The following is a 15,925-nucleotide window of genomic DNA, read 5'->3' on the forward strand; positions in this document are numbered from 1 at the left end:
CAATACAAAACCTGAATACCCGAGCTAATTATCTCAAAAATATCCAACTCTCCTTTTCACATTTCTGATACCATCGATGTTAAGTAGTCATTCCTGACGTGTATATTCATAATGCGGTGACTCAGTGAATGGGTGAATTGGAGCTAAAACCAATTTCGATTGGTCATTGCTTCGCGCGCCATCACCAGCTCATGATCATCCGATAATCTGATTGGATGATGAGTCGGTCACCAGGGTAACGTTACGCCGGAAGGGGGTATTTACACCAACCAGAAGAGACGGGGCTGTCCTTTTGACCAATCGAGTTTAAAAGGTGGAGCTGACGTCGTTCTGGTTGGGGTTATGACTATATCTTAACACCGTGAAAGCCCTGAATAAACTCTGCTTTGCTGTGGAAGATGAGCAAGCGTTCGCAGGTGAGTATTTAGTTAGCAATGTTTGAGCTAATAGTAATGTCAGATCGCGGGAGACGGATGTTTGGATACATGATGGATGAATGCGGTGCGGCGGCGGCGAAGAATTGGGAAAATATTGATGCAATTGTGTGGACTGTCTACAACCTGCAGTGATCTGAAACCTGTCTGGATAAGATTTTGTGAGAATATATCTGACCTTTTCACATAAAAATATAAAATGCTGGACATATTAAGGTCTTTCAAATCTGTGCGGAGGAAAACCGAGTTTTTAACGTTTCTGATCTGTGACCTTTTAATCAGGACAGTTTACTTGTTTCTTTTGAATTTACCCTTTCCTGAATAATTTGAAGAGAGGAATTCGAGATAACGTTTCAGGTCCACGGGCTTTCTACATCTCTTAGAGGTGCCATAGGTTTTAAGAAAGTGAAAGGGTGAAGGTAGGAAAAAGAACAAAAGGGGAGGGTCTGCAATAGGGTGGGAGATAGGAAAGATTAAATGACAAAAGGATTCATGTTACTGGGCCAAAGGGAGTGATGGAATCACCACAGGCCATTATGATGTTACCTACCGCCTGAGAGACAAGGTGAATAATGTTGTGGACAAAGATGATGTTTTCACTGCTGTTAATAAAAATCCATTTTCATTTTACTATTATGACTGCTTAAAGGGAATGGAACAAAACACAAAATGTCTTGAGGTGGGAATGGCAGAATCATGAAGGCTGCCATCTGAAAACAAAAAGGAGAAAAATGAAAACCAGCAAGGAAAAATAGAGGCAGCAGTTACGATCTAAAATTTGGATTTCCAGCATCCGCAGTTTTTTGTTTTTACGATCTAAAGTTGTTGAACTTACTGTTGAGTCTGGAAGGTTGTAAAATGACCAGTCAGAAGATGAAGCTTAAATTAAGCTTCATTGGAATACTACAGGAGACTGAAGACAAAGTTCAGACTGGTAGTATGATGGAGAATTAAAAATAATAGATGACTTGAAGCTCAGGGACATGCTTGTGGACAGAATGAAGTTCTGCAAAGCAGTAAACCAACTTGAGTTTGGTCTCCACCAGTGCAACAGTAGTGAGCAATGAATATGGTATACTACATTGAAAGGAGTACAAGTAAATCACTGTTAATGTTTGAGGCCCTGGTGCAAGAGAGGAAGTTAAATGGCAGGTATTGCATCTCCTGCATTGATACGGCAAGGCCTTGTGGGAAGTGGGGCTGTTGGAGTTACTGAGGAGTGGACCAAGATAATGTGGAGGGAATGGTTCTTTTGAATGCTGAAAGGGACAGGCAGGGGAAGATGTGTTTTGTGATATCACTAGAGGTGGCAGAAATGGAGAAGATGATCTTTTGAATGTGGAAGCTGGTGCAATGGAAGGTGAGGACAAGGGGAAACCTATAATGATTCTCGGGTAGTGGGCACCAGATGCAGGGGTGACAGCAGAAGTGTGTGTAATGGAACAGACAAGCTTGAGGGCCTTGTCAATCACTTGGGTGGGGAGAGTCCTTGGTTGCAGAAAAAGACACATAATCTCTCCTTCCTGACTTCTACCCTATCACAGACTTTCTCATACAAGTGCAGGAAATGCAACATCTGCCCTTTTACCTCCTCTACGCACCATCCAAGGCCCCCACACTAACAGTGATTTACTAGTTCTCCTTTCAATGTAGTATACTGTATCTTCACTTGCTCAAAACCTGTTACATCTGACTTTTCTGAATTCTGATGAAAGCTCATAACTTGAAACATTAACTCTGTTTCTCTCTCCTCAGATGCTGCCAGACCTGCTGACCATTTCCAGTATTTTCTGTTTATTTTTAGATTTCCAGCATCTGCAATATTTTGCTTTTGACTTGACTTTTCATTTTGTTTTGTAGAATAATAAGAAATGTGCTGTTATCGGAGGCTCTGGCTTCTTGGGCCAGCATTTAGTAAAGAAGCTTCTGGAGAAAGGATATATTGTTAATATTTTGGATGTCCGAAAACCATTTGAGAATGAAGGTGTACAGTTCTTCAGTGCAGATCTGTGTTCTAAAGAGGTTGGTATAAATGATGTTTTTAACATTACAGTGTTGAATTCTCAATTTCTTATGGCATGATGCCACCTGGGTGCAAAAAGAGAAAAAGCCCAGCTTTGTGACACTTTGAATTGCTAATATACTGGGGGACAAGATGCTGCTACTTGTTTGAATACAATTTTGTTAACTGGAATGAACAACTAACCATCAGTTACGATGTATAACAGTCTTAACATTTTTCAAGTAGATATTTTGATGTACTTACGATTGCCAACTTTGGTTTCACTTAATCCTAGAGAACACTGTCAATTATCACATGTAAATTGATGGCACCCGGCTCTACCTAATTACTACCTCCCTCAACTCCACTGTTGCTAAATTATCAGGCTGACTGACTGGATATTGGACAGATATTTTCTCCTAACAATGTAAGATTTGATTAAGGGTTACAAATTACTCAAAAGAGCTGAAGAGTTGCATGGAGTTTATTGAGAAGTGTATTCCTGTGTTGGAACCCTGAAAGACCCCAAATTCATGATTTTTGTGCTAATCTGTGCATAGTGATATCCTGAAGTTGTCGTCTTTTTCAGAGGGGTAATGACTGCATTGTTGTCAACCCCTGCACCTCTTACTTTGTCACCACCAAATCTATACTATGTGTGGACTGTGGTAAGAATGTATTCAATTGATTTAATGGCTTGTTCTTTTCCATACTGTGCTCTTGCAATGTGTTGATCAGTAGAGCTTTAGCAGAGTTCTTTGTTTTTTTGAGTGGTCTCATTTGTTATACCAATGGGCTGTGTGCCCAATTGCATCACAAGGTTCCTATGCCATGGGAGATTGAGGTGAATCTGTATGATCTTTTATCCCTTTAGTATAATGGAGCACCCTCTCAGCAGCGTGCCAATGTAATGATAGTGCAACAGGGATCTGATATTTGTATCATATATTGTAATTTGATAGTGATATGATGGCTGATATATTTCATGTGCACTGTTTGATGGTATCTGAGCATCTGACAATGCCTAGACACTGGTTGGAGAAAATTATACCAGAATGAATACTTCCCTTTTGTAAATAAGGTAGCCATTTGGAAACAATAAAGAAAATCTATCAAGATTGATTTGTTTTTATTGTAGCCTTGTCCCTTGCCCAAAATCCTGAACTTTCAGGCTATTTGCAGCTTAGTAGAGGTTGTCCAGCAAATCTCTACAAATTGTCAGTTTAGTTAATTTTGCTATCTAGTGTCTTTAGTGTATTTAAAAGGAAAATTTCAAACCATGGAATTGCAAATTAATAAATTGTGATTGTTTAGGATATACTGCCAGCAGTTCAGGATGTGAGCATCGTGTTTCACTGTGCCTCTCCAGCACCTTCTAGTGACAACCGAGAACTCTTCTATAAAGTTAATTACACAGGGACCAAAACTATAATTGAAGCATGTAAAGAAGCTGGTGTACAGGTAAGAAATGGTGCATTGCAGCTTTATAACTATCTGAGTTTCCTTCCCCACCCCACCCCACCAACTTTTCGTGATGTGCAGCTGAGGAACTGTGTAAAGCTGAGAGTTTAGTGAGTGGGAGAGCTTAAGGGAGTTTAATCTTGTTCTTGTAAATCTAATCTGTAATTATTTGGAAAGTACTGTGTAAGTAGACTAAGTTTCTTTTTTCTTCCAACCTTAGACAGGTAAACAATGAGAGAGGAGAGAGCTGAGTAGTTAATTAGCTAACTGGTTGAATCTGGTTTCTCTAGACCCAGTTCAGTTTTCTATAAATTCAGGGTTCTTTAGTGCAGCCAGGCAAATGAGTGCAGCTGAGGAACTGAGTAAGTTACTGAGAGTTGGGGGGAGGTGTTCACTTCCCTTTGCTCTTTTTCTACCTTTCCCACCCTGTAGGAATTGGTTCTTGCTCTACTACAGGGAAAGGAGCTAGCTGTTTGGTGAGTATCTGGTATGTGGTTAAGTTCTGTTCCAGTCCTAAGGTTTAAAATAGTATACAAACTGGTGATAAAGTTAAAACATTTTAAAGAAAGCAACATAAATAAGTGAATAATTTAATTAAAACACATTAAGGCTGCAAGGGCAGGTGATGTGTCCAGGCTGCGGCATGTGAATGCTCTTGGATGCCAGTGTGATCCAGGGTGCAAACATCTGCAATAAGTGTTTGCACTTTGAGGAGCTTCAGCTCAGAGTCATTGAGCTGGAGGCTAAGTTGCTGACACATTGGGATGGGGGAATGTTACCTGGATGCCTTTGTACCAGGAGGCAGTCACACCACTTAGGATAGAGTCTTCTGATTTGGTTAGTGGTCAGGGAAAGGCAGGTGTGACTGTGAATGAGGCAGGTAAAGTGACCCAGAGGGCAGAAGTATCAGCATCTGCAATTGTCCAATAGATTAGAGGTTCTATCAGCTTGTTTGGATAAGATTGGGGGCTGCAGGGTGGATGAGGAAACTGACCATGACACTGTGGTACAGGAAGCCATTCAAGTTGGGGGAGCAAAAAGGAATGTAGTGCTAATAGGGGACAGTATAGTGAGGGGATTGACACTGTTCTCTGCAGCAAGGAGTGTGAGTCCAGAGAGCTATGTTGTCTGCCTGGTGCCAGGGTTCATGACATCTGCTCAAGGCTGGAGAGGAACTTGCAGTGGGAGGGTGAGTATCCAATTGTCATAGTCCATGTAGGTACCAATGACATAAGTAGAACCAGGAAAGAGGTTCTGCACAAAGAGTATGAGGAGCTAGGCACAAAATCAAAAAGCAGAACCTCAAAGGTTATAATCTCTGGATTATCACCTGAGCCACGTGCAAATTGGCATCGGGTGCATAAAATTTGAGAAATGAATAAGTAGCTCAAGACTGGTGTAGGAAAAGTAAGTTCTTGTTTGTGGGGCACTGGCAACTAGGACTGGGAAAGTAGGGGCTGTACTGTTGAGATGGTCTATACTTGAACCATGCTGGGACCAGTGTTTCTGTGAACCACATAACTAGGAAAGTAGAGATGGTTTTAAGCTAAATAGTGGGGGTAAGAGATCAGATGAGGTCTATCAAAGAGTAGAGACAAGGGAAGAGAGGATGGTATTAATATGGGAAATGATAAATGATAAAATGATGACAGGAGGGACAGAATACTAATCTAAGAGTAAAACAACAGATAAGGCTAGATATTACAAAAATAATAAAAGGACAAAACTTAAAGCTCTGCATCTGAAAGCACGTGGCGCTAGAAACAAAACAGATGAACTGGTGGTGTGAATAGAGGTTATTAAGTACGATCTAATAGCCATTAGATAGACATGGCTGTAGGAAGGCATAGTTTGGGACCTGAATATTGAACGGCAAGTGACTTTTAGGAAGGATAGGAGTTAAAAGGTGGAGAGGTGGTTCTGTCCTTTGTGGGAGTGGTGTACAGGCCCCCTAACAGTAACCTCACAGTAGGACAGGATATCAAAGAAGAAAAAGTGGGAACTTGTCAGAAAGCTATGGTGATTATCATAAGGGTTTTAATCTACATATAGACTGAAATAATCAGATGGGCAAAGGCAGCATAGATGAGTAATTGATAAAATGTTTTTGGGATAATTTCTTAGATCAGCATGTTTTGGAGCCAACCAGGGAGCAGGCAATACCGGACCTGGTATTCTGCAATGAGACACCTCATAGTAAAGGTGCTCCGAGGTTATGGTGATCCTAATATGATTGAATTTTACGTTCAGTTTGAGGGAGAGAAGACAGGGTCTAAGACTAGTATGTTAAACTTAAATAAGGGCAATTATGAGGGCATGAAAGCAGAGCTAGTGAAAGTGAATTGACATAAAAACAGAAAATGCTGGAAAATCTCAGCAGGCCTGACAAAGTGAGTTTTACTGTTAGATCTGCTGTGTTTTTCCAGCATTTTCTGTTTTTATTTCAGGTTTCCAGGACCCATGGTATTTTGTTTTTATCAAAACGTACTGGCAATTTAGGTTAAGGGATAGGTCAATAGATATGCAGTACCAGATATTTAAGGGGACCCACTATCGAAAGAGTCAGATAGTATCAGATTTAAAGATAAAGAATATAATTGTGCAAAGATGGATGGCAGATCAGAAGATTGTACAGGATATTAAAAAGAAACAAACAATGGCAGATTAATAAGGAGGGAAAAAATAGATTACGAGAGAAAGCTACCTAGAAATAAAGACAGATACTAAGAGTCTCTATAGATACTAAAAGTTAACAAAGTGAGCGTTGGTCCTATAGGAAGTGAGTCTGGACAGTTAATAATGGAAATTTTGGAAAATTAAAACCAATGCATCAACTATCTCTCTATCCACTTCTTTTAAGACCTGGAGGCTTAGCAAATTGTTGGAACTGTAGGTTGACAAGTACCACTTCCATAGTGATTGGTGTGCCACAGGGATAATGGAAAATAAGGTGATGGCACATGAATTGAACAGGTATTTTGCATCAGTCTTCATTGTAAAGGATACAAGCAACATCCCACAAATAGCTGTAAGTCAGGAATTGAAAGGGAGGTAGGAACTCAAAAAAAAGCAATCAGCAGGGAAGAGGTACTTGTCAACCTACAGTTCCAACAATTTGCTAAGTCCCCGAGTCCTGAAGGATTTCATCCTAGGGTCTTAAAGAAGTGGCTAGTGCGATTGTTGATACGTTGGTTTTAATTTTCCAAAATTCACTAGATTTGGGGAAGGTTCCATTAGTTTGGAAAATAACTAACGTAACTCCTTTATTTGAAAAAGGGAGGGAGACAGAAAGCAGGAAACTTTAGACCAGTTCACTTAACATCTGTCTTAGGAAAAATGTTAGAAGCTATTATTAAAGATGTTATAACCGTACTCTTGATAAATTCAAGGTAATTGGGCAGAGATAACATGGTTTTAGGAAAGGGAAATCATGTTTAACCAATTATTGGAGTTCTTTGAAGAAGAGACACCTTTGATGAGGTGTCTCATCAAACATTGTTATGGGAAATAAAAGCTCAGTGTAGGGGGTAACCTATTGGCATGGATAGAAAGTTGGCTGGCTAACAGGAAACTGAGTCGATGTAAATGGGTCATTTTCTGCCTGGCAGGATGTGACGAGTGGCGTGCCACAGGGATCAGTGCTGTGGCCTTAACTGTTTACAATTTTTATATAAATGATTTGGATAAAGGGACTGATGGTATGGTTGCTAAATTTGCTGATGACCCAAAGATAGTTAGGAAAGTAAGTTGTGAAGGGGATATAAGGAGGCTACAAAAGTATATAGAAAGGATAAGTGAGTGGGCAAAGATCTGGCAAATGGAGTATAATGTGGGAAAATGAAAGGTTGTCCATTTTGGTGGGACGAATAAAAAATGCATATCTAAATGGTGAGATTGTAGAGCTCTTGTTTTAGTTCTTGAATCGCAAAAGGTTAATATGCAGGTGCAACAAGTAATTAGGAAAGCTAATGGAATGTTATTGTTTATTGCAAGGGGAATTGAATGCAAGAGTAGGGAGATTATGCTTCAGTTATACAAAGCATTGGTGAGACCACATCTGGAGTACTGTGTATGGTATTGGGTCTCCTTATTTAAGGAAAGATGTAAATGCATTGGACACAGTTCAGAGCAGGTTTACTAGATTAATTCCTGGAATAGGCAGGTTGTCTTGTGAGGTAAGGTTGGACAGGCTAGGCTCGTATCTGCTGGAGTTTAGAAGAGTTGGGTAACTTTATTGAAATGTAACTTGATTGAAACATATATGATCCTGAAGGGAATTGACAGAGTGGATGTGGAAAGGATATTTCCTCTTGTGGGAGAATCCAGAACCAGGGCCCACTGTTTAAAAAATAAGGGCTTGCCCATTTAGGACAGAGGAAGAAAATTTTTGAGGGTTGAGAGACTTTGGAATTCTTTTCCTCAAAAGGTGGTTGAGGTAGAGTGTTTGAATATCTTTAAGGAAGAAGTAGGTAGATTCTTGAAAAGCAAGGGGATAAAAGGTTATTGGGAGTAGGTAGGAATGTGAGGTTGAGGTAAAAATTAGATCAGCCGTGATCTTATTGAATGGCAGAGCATGTTTGAAGGGCCAAGTGGCCTACTCCTGCTTTTAATTCGTATGTTTGTATGACTAACCATTTTTTTCTTGCACACAGAAACTGGTGCTGACTAGTAGTGCTAGTGTTGTATTTGAAGGCTTAGACCTAAAGAATGGCTCTGAAGACCTACCATATGCTAAGAAGCCCATTGACTACTATTCACAAACTAAGATATTACAGGAGATGGTAGGTTTAATAGTTTTGGCATCACTTTAAACTTAAAAGTGAAGTTGAAGTGATGTATTTGTGATAGCCTTAGATATGATACAGCTAAATGATGTAAACTTTGCTAAAATACTTGAAATTTAAAAATACACTTTTTTAGTTTTGTTTTTAAGGATTAACAAGTTATGTTACTAGAAAGCATATAAGCACCTTGCTCCATTATCACACCTATGGCACTGTTCACTTCCCACCCCTCTGCCACAACAATGTGCCTAAAGCCCCATCATGGGAGACATACAGTAATTGTATACCATGCATCTTTATGACTTCTGAGATTGCTAATTTGTCATTCAACACTGTCAAAGCTCACTACCTGCAACCAGGGACTCATCTGAGCAGTGTGCCCATCCAGTGGAAGTAATTTTCTGTCACTGGTCTCTTGACTTATTTTTGTAGTTTTGTTTTGGGAGGGGATGCACACTATGCCTGCAACCACCCCCCCACCCCCACCCCACAAACAAGCCTCCGACGTGCTCATGCATTCTTGCTCTTTTGGGTGCTCGTATGCTCTGACTATTGTATCATACACTTGACTGTCCAGTAATTGCAAAATTTTGTTCTAAGTAGTTTGGTAACTGCATAAGTCGTACGCCGAAGTAAGAAGAAAAAAATTGTAATGAAAGCCATAAATTTGACAGAAAGAGTTAATGGAAGTGAAAGTTGTAGTTTCTTCCCTATTTGATCGTTTTTTTTTTATATATATATATATCTGACAGGAAATTCTTGGTGCTAATAATCCAGATCAGAACTTCATGACAATTGCAATTCGTCCACATGGCATTTTTGGACCTCAAGATCCACATTTAGTACCTGTCCTTGTACAGGCTGCCAAGAGTGGCAAGATGAAGTTTATGATTGGGTTAGTACTGTATAGATGGAATTGTGCATTGTGTTTCATACTGTGACTTAACTTTTGGGAAAGGACAGTGACCAGTCAGAAGCTAACAGTAAGTTCTCCATTTACAATGTGCTGTCTGATTTGTGTCTGGGTGTGGGATTACCTGAGTGGCAAATTATATGAAAACATAATTCACTTCCCTCTGTGCTTTGTTATTGATAAATAGTACTACTTTTGATCTGTATTCAAAATAATTCCTATGACGTCTAGAAACATTAGTCCTGAAGGAGGGTGGACACCATTGGCTGTGGAATTGGGGAGCATAATTTTCTGAGTGGGTGGGTCACTTTTTTTAACTCGCTCATGTGGGCATCGCTGACTAGACCAGCATTTATTTTTTCCCTTGCGCAGAGAGCATTTAAGAGTCACATGTAGGCCAGACCAGGTAAGGATGGCAGATTTCCTTCCCTGAAGGACATTAGTGAACCAGATAGGTTTTTACAACAATCGATTTACATCATTAGACTTTTAATTACAGACTGCTGTAGTGGGATTTGAACCCAGGTTCCCAGAGCATTACCCTGGGTCTCTAGAATACCAGTCCAGTGACAATACCACTACACCACCACCTCCCCATATCTTATATTTGGGGCTGGTAGAATCCACTCTGACTTTTTAAATGATTTTTATTTTAAACTTCAACTCACTTAATCTGTAGAGTTTTTATGGTGCAGTTTAACTGTTAATTATCTTTCCTTGGAATCTGCTGGATATGACTACAGTATTCTCTTGGTTTATTTTGTGGCCTGATAAAACTGTACTTATACCTTTTACAGAAATGGCAAAAACTTGGTAGACTTCACCTATGTTGATAATGTTGTGCATGGGCTGATCCTGGCAGCAGAGAATCTTCACCCAAAGTCTTTCATCTGTGGAAAGGTAAAAGTTGACAGTAATCTGTCTCTGCCTATACAACCTTTCTTTGATTGATCTTGCCTATTAGATCTTGTGTAATTGTTTCCCTTTTATGCTAAAGTGCTCAATTTGGTGCAAGGGCCATTTAGTAATAATAGGACACTCTGAAATTTCTGTTTTTTGACAATCTGACAGCAATTTGAAAAATTGCTACGGTCTTTTAAGCCAAGAAACCCATTTTTAGCTCTTACCGGTGGATAGGGGGATCAGTCTGTCGCAGGACCCCGTAAAGGGGGATTTAATGATGGCTGCTAGTGGAGGCCAATTACCTATGCAACCAGTTACAGAATTCTTTGTTCTCTCTGACAGCACTCTTGTTAATAGAAGTGACATTTTTTGTATAAGGGGGTAAGATCATAGAATGATTATAGCACAGAAGGAGGCTGTTTGGCTTCTTGTGTCCATGCCAGCTCTCTGCAAGAGCAACTCATCAAGTACCACTTACCTGCCTTTTCTTAAGCTCTGCAAATTTTTTTCTCCTCCAATAATTATCCCATTCTCTTTTGAATCTGCCTTCACCACAATCCCAGGCAGTACATTCCAGGTCCTAAACAGTCACTGCATTTAAGAAGTTTTTTCGACAAGTTCTTTTGCCACTTGCTTTAAATTACTGTCCTCTGATTTTCTCTTTTTTCTGTCAATAGGAACAATTTCTCCCTATCAATTCTCTCCAGACCCCTCATGATTTTTGAATAAGTCTATCAAATCTCCTGTTAATCTTTGCTTCAAGGAGAACAGCCCCAGCTTCGTGAATCTATCCACGTAACTGAAGTAACTTGCCCTCATCCCTAGAACCATTCTTGCGGATCTTTTCTGCATCCCCTCTAACGCCTTCAGTTCATCCTGTTGTGTGCTGCCCAGAATTGGACTATTCCAGTTGAGGTTGAACCAATGTTTACACAAGTTCTTCTTAAATAAAATTTTTAAATGACTTGTATAGAATTAAACCTCTAGAAAGCTGTAACACAGTAACTTCACACAGACTCAGCATAATGTATTTCTGGAGATCACCAAAGGATTAGTTACTAATAATTTTACACTACATTTGCCAATATTCATTAGTATTTATATTCACAAATACCTCAAATGATTGAACAGTTCATTCCATTATGTCGGAACGAGGGAACTTTTATTTACTCTTCCACAAAATAGTGTCATGGGATCACCTGATGACAGCTAGGACTGCTGTTTTAACATTTCATTCAAAAAATGACACCTCTGACCATGCAGTACTCCTTTGGTACTGCACAATTATCAACCTAGATTACATGACCCAGTCTCTGGAGTAGGTCTTGAACTCCAGAGATTTCATTGAGTGATACCACTGAATCAAATGAATTAAATTCTGCACATTCATGTTTTCCTAAAATTAGTTTGGTAAATCTTGATGTTGCCCTCTCTTTCCACCCCCTCCCACCTCCACAAAACCGGCCCTACCTACAAAAGCTAACAAAGGGTAGAGTTAGAAAATATTATAATAATTCATGTTGTCACTGAATAATATTATCATTATAGGTTTTGAGAGTTAATTTGGAAGAACTCATTTTGAAATATGTGCATTGCTTTCTTGACTTTTCTTTCTTTTTAATTCCAATAGGCTTATCACATCACAAACGATGAACCGATTCCTTTCTGGACCTTCTTGTCTGAGATTTTAGTTGGACTAAATTATGATCCTCCAAAATATCACATACCCTACCTGCTGGCTTATTATTTGGCCGCCTTGCTTTCAATTTTGGTGTTACTATTGAAGCCATTTGTAACCATTAAACCTACATTCACTCCCATGCGAGTAGCATTAGCAGGAACATTCCACTACTACAGTTGTGAAAGAGCAAAGAAAGAACTAGGATATAAACCTGTTGTCTGTCTGAGTGAAGGAATCAAGTATACAATTCAAAGTTTCACATACCTCAATAGATCAAGGTAACTACAGTTTCAGCCAACCCATTATTTGTTACACTTTTTAGGTTCTCAATCTGATGGTACCAAGTAGATTTGCATATCTAGCTTATTTGTGCCTTGATAAAATATTTCAATTATTCTTGGTTGGGTTGCAAGACATGCAACCCAACCAAAAATTGGTAAAATGCTGATATGGTGATTTCTGCCATTCCTGAGAGGGGATAAATAATGTCTGTCTTGTTCATTGGTATTGTTCCTGTAGCCCATTAAAGAAACCAATGCAAATCTTGTACTCCCTATGGATAGAAAAAAGACATTTGGTGACCAGAGGCCTTGTGGGGTTGTGTTGGAGGGGGGGGGAGGTCGGGGGGGTGTGTGTGTGGAGAAAAGAAACTTGTGGAATACAATATCTATTTTAATAAATTTTGGGGATCATCCAGCTGTTATTTAAAGCCAAATTATTGACAATTCAGCTCATAAGCTGAAAGGATGCATCTTTGCTCATATATGTCAAGTTTGAGACTTTATTAGTAAGGTCTTCCATGTGAAATGTCTGGGATTCTTTTGACTCTTTACCTTTTGATTTAAAAAAAAAATCCCCAAAGGTTGATATTGTTTTTGTGGCAGTAGCTCCATGGCTTTATACAGCCTTGGTTTTAAATGACGCAAAAATATTCAGGCTCTTGTAATGCACACAGAAGTTTTTGTTTCATGTTGTATTCTCAAACTGATTTTGATAAACTTAGTTTTAAAGTAGAAAATCATTGAAAAATCCACTGAAATCACAAAGCTGAATTTTGCATTTTAGCATCAGCACTTCTTGCAGTTGTTTTCTTTCAATGTATATATCATTTCTGATCTTTAAGATATAAATAAGCAAATGAAAAATGATCCACTTTTTCCCTTTTTGCAGTGTTGTACTTAATATCTAAATAGTTTGGTCTAAACTGGGTCTGTGATAGTAGCTTTTGGTTACTTCTGTTCTGAAGTATAATACCATTCCTCATTAATTAACTATTCCTTCAGAGATGATGCACATTTTCCATATATCTGTGATAAAACTTCAGTCTTTTGTTCATGTTTTGTTCTTTACTCTGTATCTGCTTGAATTTATTTTAAAAATATATATTTTTAAGGTGGAAATAATGCATTCATTTAAATACTAACATGGTTAAAATAGGATGGAAGGACTATATTAAATCTTTGGAAATACTTAAGGATCCTTAAGAACTAAATTATTAGGATATTAAGTGTCACGTGTCCCATTAGAATACTTCCTGAATATTTTTTGAATATTAGTGTCTTCCAAACCATTGGCAAGGAAATGAGCCAATCTCATTAGATTAACTGCTACTCAAAGGGAATCCTTTACATGAGTCTGTCACCTACCATTAGCTTGGATTTGCTCTGGCTGAAAAATGTGGCTGCTTAGGAATACACCAAAGTACTCATTCTGTTCTACTGAGGATGTAAATTGCCATCACAGTCTGGTAGGAAATGTTTATCTATTTAGTCCTTTGAAGTGACTTCTGATGGTGTAGTTCAACTGATTCCAGAAGCAGTAGTATCGGTGGCATGCTTCAATAACTGTATCCAAAAATAAGACTTTTTATTATTCAAGCCTGTTATAGAAAGTGTCTCTTGTTGAGGTCTCTTCTGAATTGATGTGAATGCAAAAGCATTGATTTAATTTGTATTATTCAGTAACAATAAAAAAAATTCAGGGTTCACTTGTGTGATATCAAAATTATTCTATGAATTTGGTTACATTTTGCATCTTGGACAACAAGGGTGTGTCTATGGAAGAGGACTTTTCCATTGGGCATAAAAAGTAAATACAGAGCACCTGATTTATCATTTCTAGAACTAAAACCCTGCAGGCATCCTTTTAAAATGATTAGTGCTCTGGAAACAAAACAGAAATGCATCTTTTTGGACTTGAATGCAGCATGGACTAATTGTGAATTATGATCATGTTGTAAATGTTTATTTCTGTTGATTGTATTATACCAATCTCTCAATTTACATCTTTTAATAATTTTCATCAGAATGCTCTTTGAGGAACCAAGAGGGAGGGAAAAAAACTGTCTTTTCACTGCTGTGATTTGGGTTTGAACATATTTTCACTCTTTTGGGTTAGGAATAGGTTGACAAACTCATTATTGATGGGCTTGGATGTCCTAAGTGTGCCACAGAAGATTGACTTGATTCTGAACATTTTAGTACTCTGTGTGTCATCTTGGAGTCTGTGTCCACAAATGGCCCTGCTTAGTGTATATCTACTGTCTTCTTCCACACCTCTTACTGTATATCTACTGTCCTCTTCCAGCACCCATGATTGCACATTGTCTAAGGGATCTATTTGACTTCAAGCACCCAGCACTCTTTTCCCACCCCCTTCTCCTACCCCAGACAAGACAGCATGAGTTTTTTGCAAATCAGTGATCATGATCTGTGCTGCCAACACAATGTAGGTGTTTGGTGGCAATGCAGACATGCATATATACCCCTATCCATTAAAAATGCCTACTGCGTCCAGTCATAAATACTGAGCTTTAGCTATCTGAACATGTTTTTTTAAAGCCAGGTCCAGCTAGCTCCTTCCAACTTTTACAGTATCAATTATACAATGGGAACTATCCTTCAGGTGAAAGAACCTACACGAGGTTGATTATAATTTACTAGCCACCTTGACTTCTAGCTGTCCAAGTAGTGGACTGTGCTGTGCACAGTCTTGTCTTATATATTTACAAAAAGATCTTGTAGAGAATCTGGCATATGATTCCAGTCCATAAAGGAACTTCAGCAACTAGATATTTCATCTCCTCTGGGTGCTCCAGATATTCCTCATTGTATTCCAAAATTGTGAAAACCACAATGCCCCAGACACGATACCCTGACCAATGTTTATGATGCAATTTGATCTTTTTAAAAAAAAACATCTGAAATGCTTCAAGATGTTTATCATGCATTGGAGATTTACTTTGGTAGTTTTGAGCACTGCATGAATCTGTATTTTGCAGCTGTCCAATGGCTATTGGAATATCCTGCATCTTTTGGGACAGGGCCATGCACTCTGACTCAAATAATGAGGTTATGGTTGAGCGCATTCAATTTAAAAAAAAAAAAAATCATGCCTGGAGCCCACTGGGGGGGGTCCACACCATAAAATGATACAGTACATGAAGTCATTTGGCCCATCATGCCTGTGAAGGCTCTTTTGAAAGAGCTGTCCTATTCAATTGATCTCCATAGCCCTGAAAATTCCCTTTTGAAAGTTACAATTGAATCTGCTCCCATCCTTTCAGGTAATTCTGTGTACATTTTTTTCCCCCAATGTGTTGTCTGGTTCTTTTGCCAATTATCTTAAATCTGTTTCATATATTACTTAGTCACCTGCCACTGAAAATAGATTTACCATATTTACTTTTCAAAAGCATGATTAGTTTTGATATACACGTATCGAATCATGAATCAAACCTGCCCTTTA

The 15,925-nt window shown here is 38.8% G+C and overlaps 1 protein-coding gene across 1 annotated transcript; it reads left to right on the forward strand.

Moving 5' to 3' along the window:
* Positions 1-283: 283 nt before the first annotated feature.
* On the forward strand, positions 284-12,799 carry nsdhl (NAD(P) dependent steroid dehydrogenase-like). Its single transcript, XM_041194806.1, has 7 exons — positions 284-416; positions 2,295-2,456; positions 3,751-3,897; positions 8,550-8,678; positions 9,434-9,576; positions 10,392-10,494; positions 12,128-12,799. The coding sequence occupies exons 1-7, from the start codon at positions 399-401 to the stop codon at positions 12,458-12,460; spliced, it is 1,035 nt and encodes a 344-aa protein (XP_041050740.1). The 5' UTR covers positions 284-398; the 3' UTR covers positions 12,461-12,799.
* Positions 12,800-15,925: the final 3,126 nt, after the last annotated feature.

The sequence above is a fragment of the Carcharodon carcharias genome, chromosome 9 (assembly GCF_017639515.1).
Source record: "Carcharodon carcharias isolate sCarCar2 chromosome 9, sCarCar2.pri, whole genome shotgun sequence".
In the NCBI taxonomy this organism is placed as follows: domain Eukaryota; kingdom Metazoa; phylum Chordata; class Chondrichthyes; order Lamniformes; family Lamnidae; genus Carcharodon; species Carcharodon carcharias.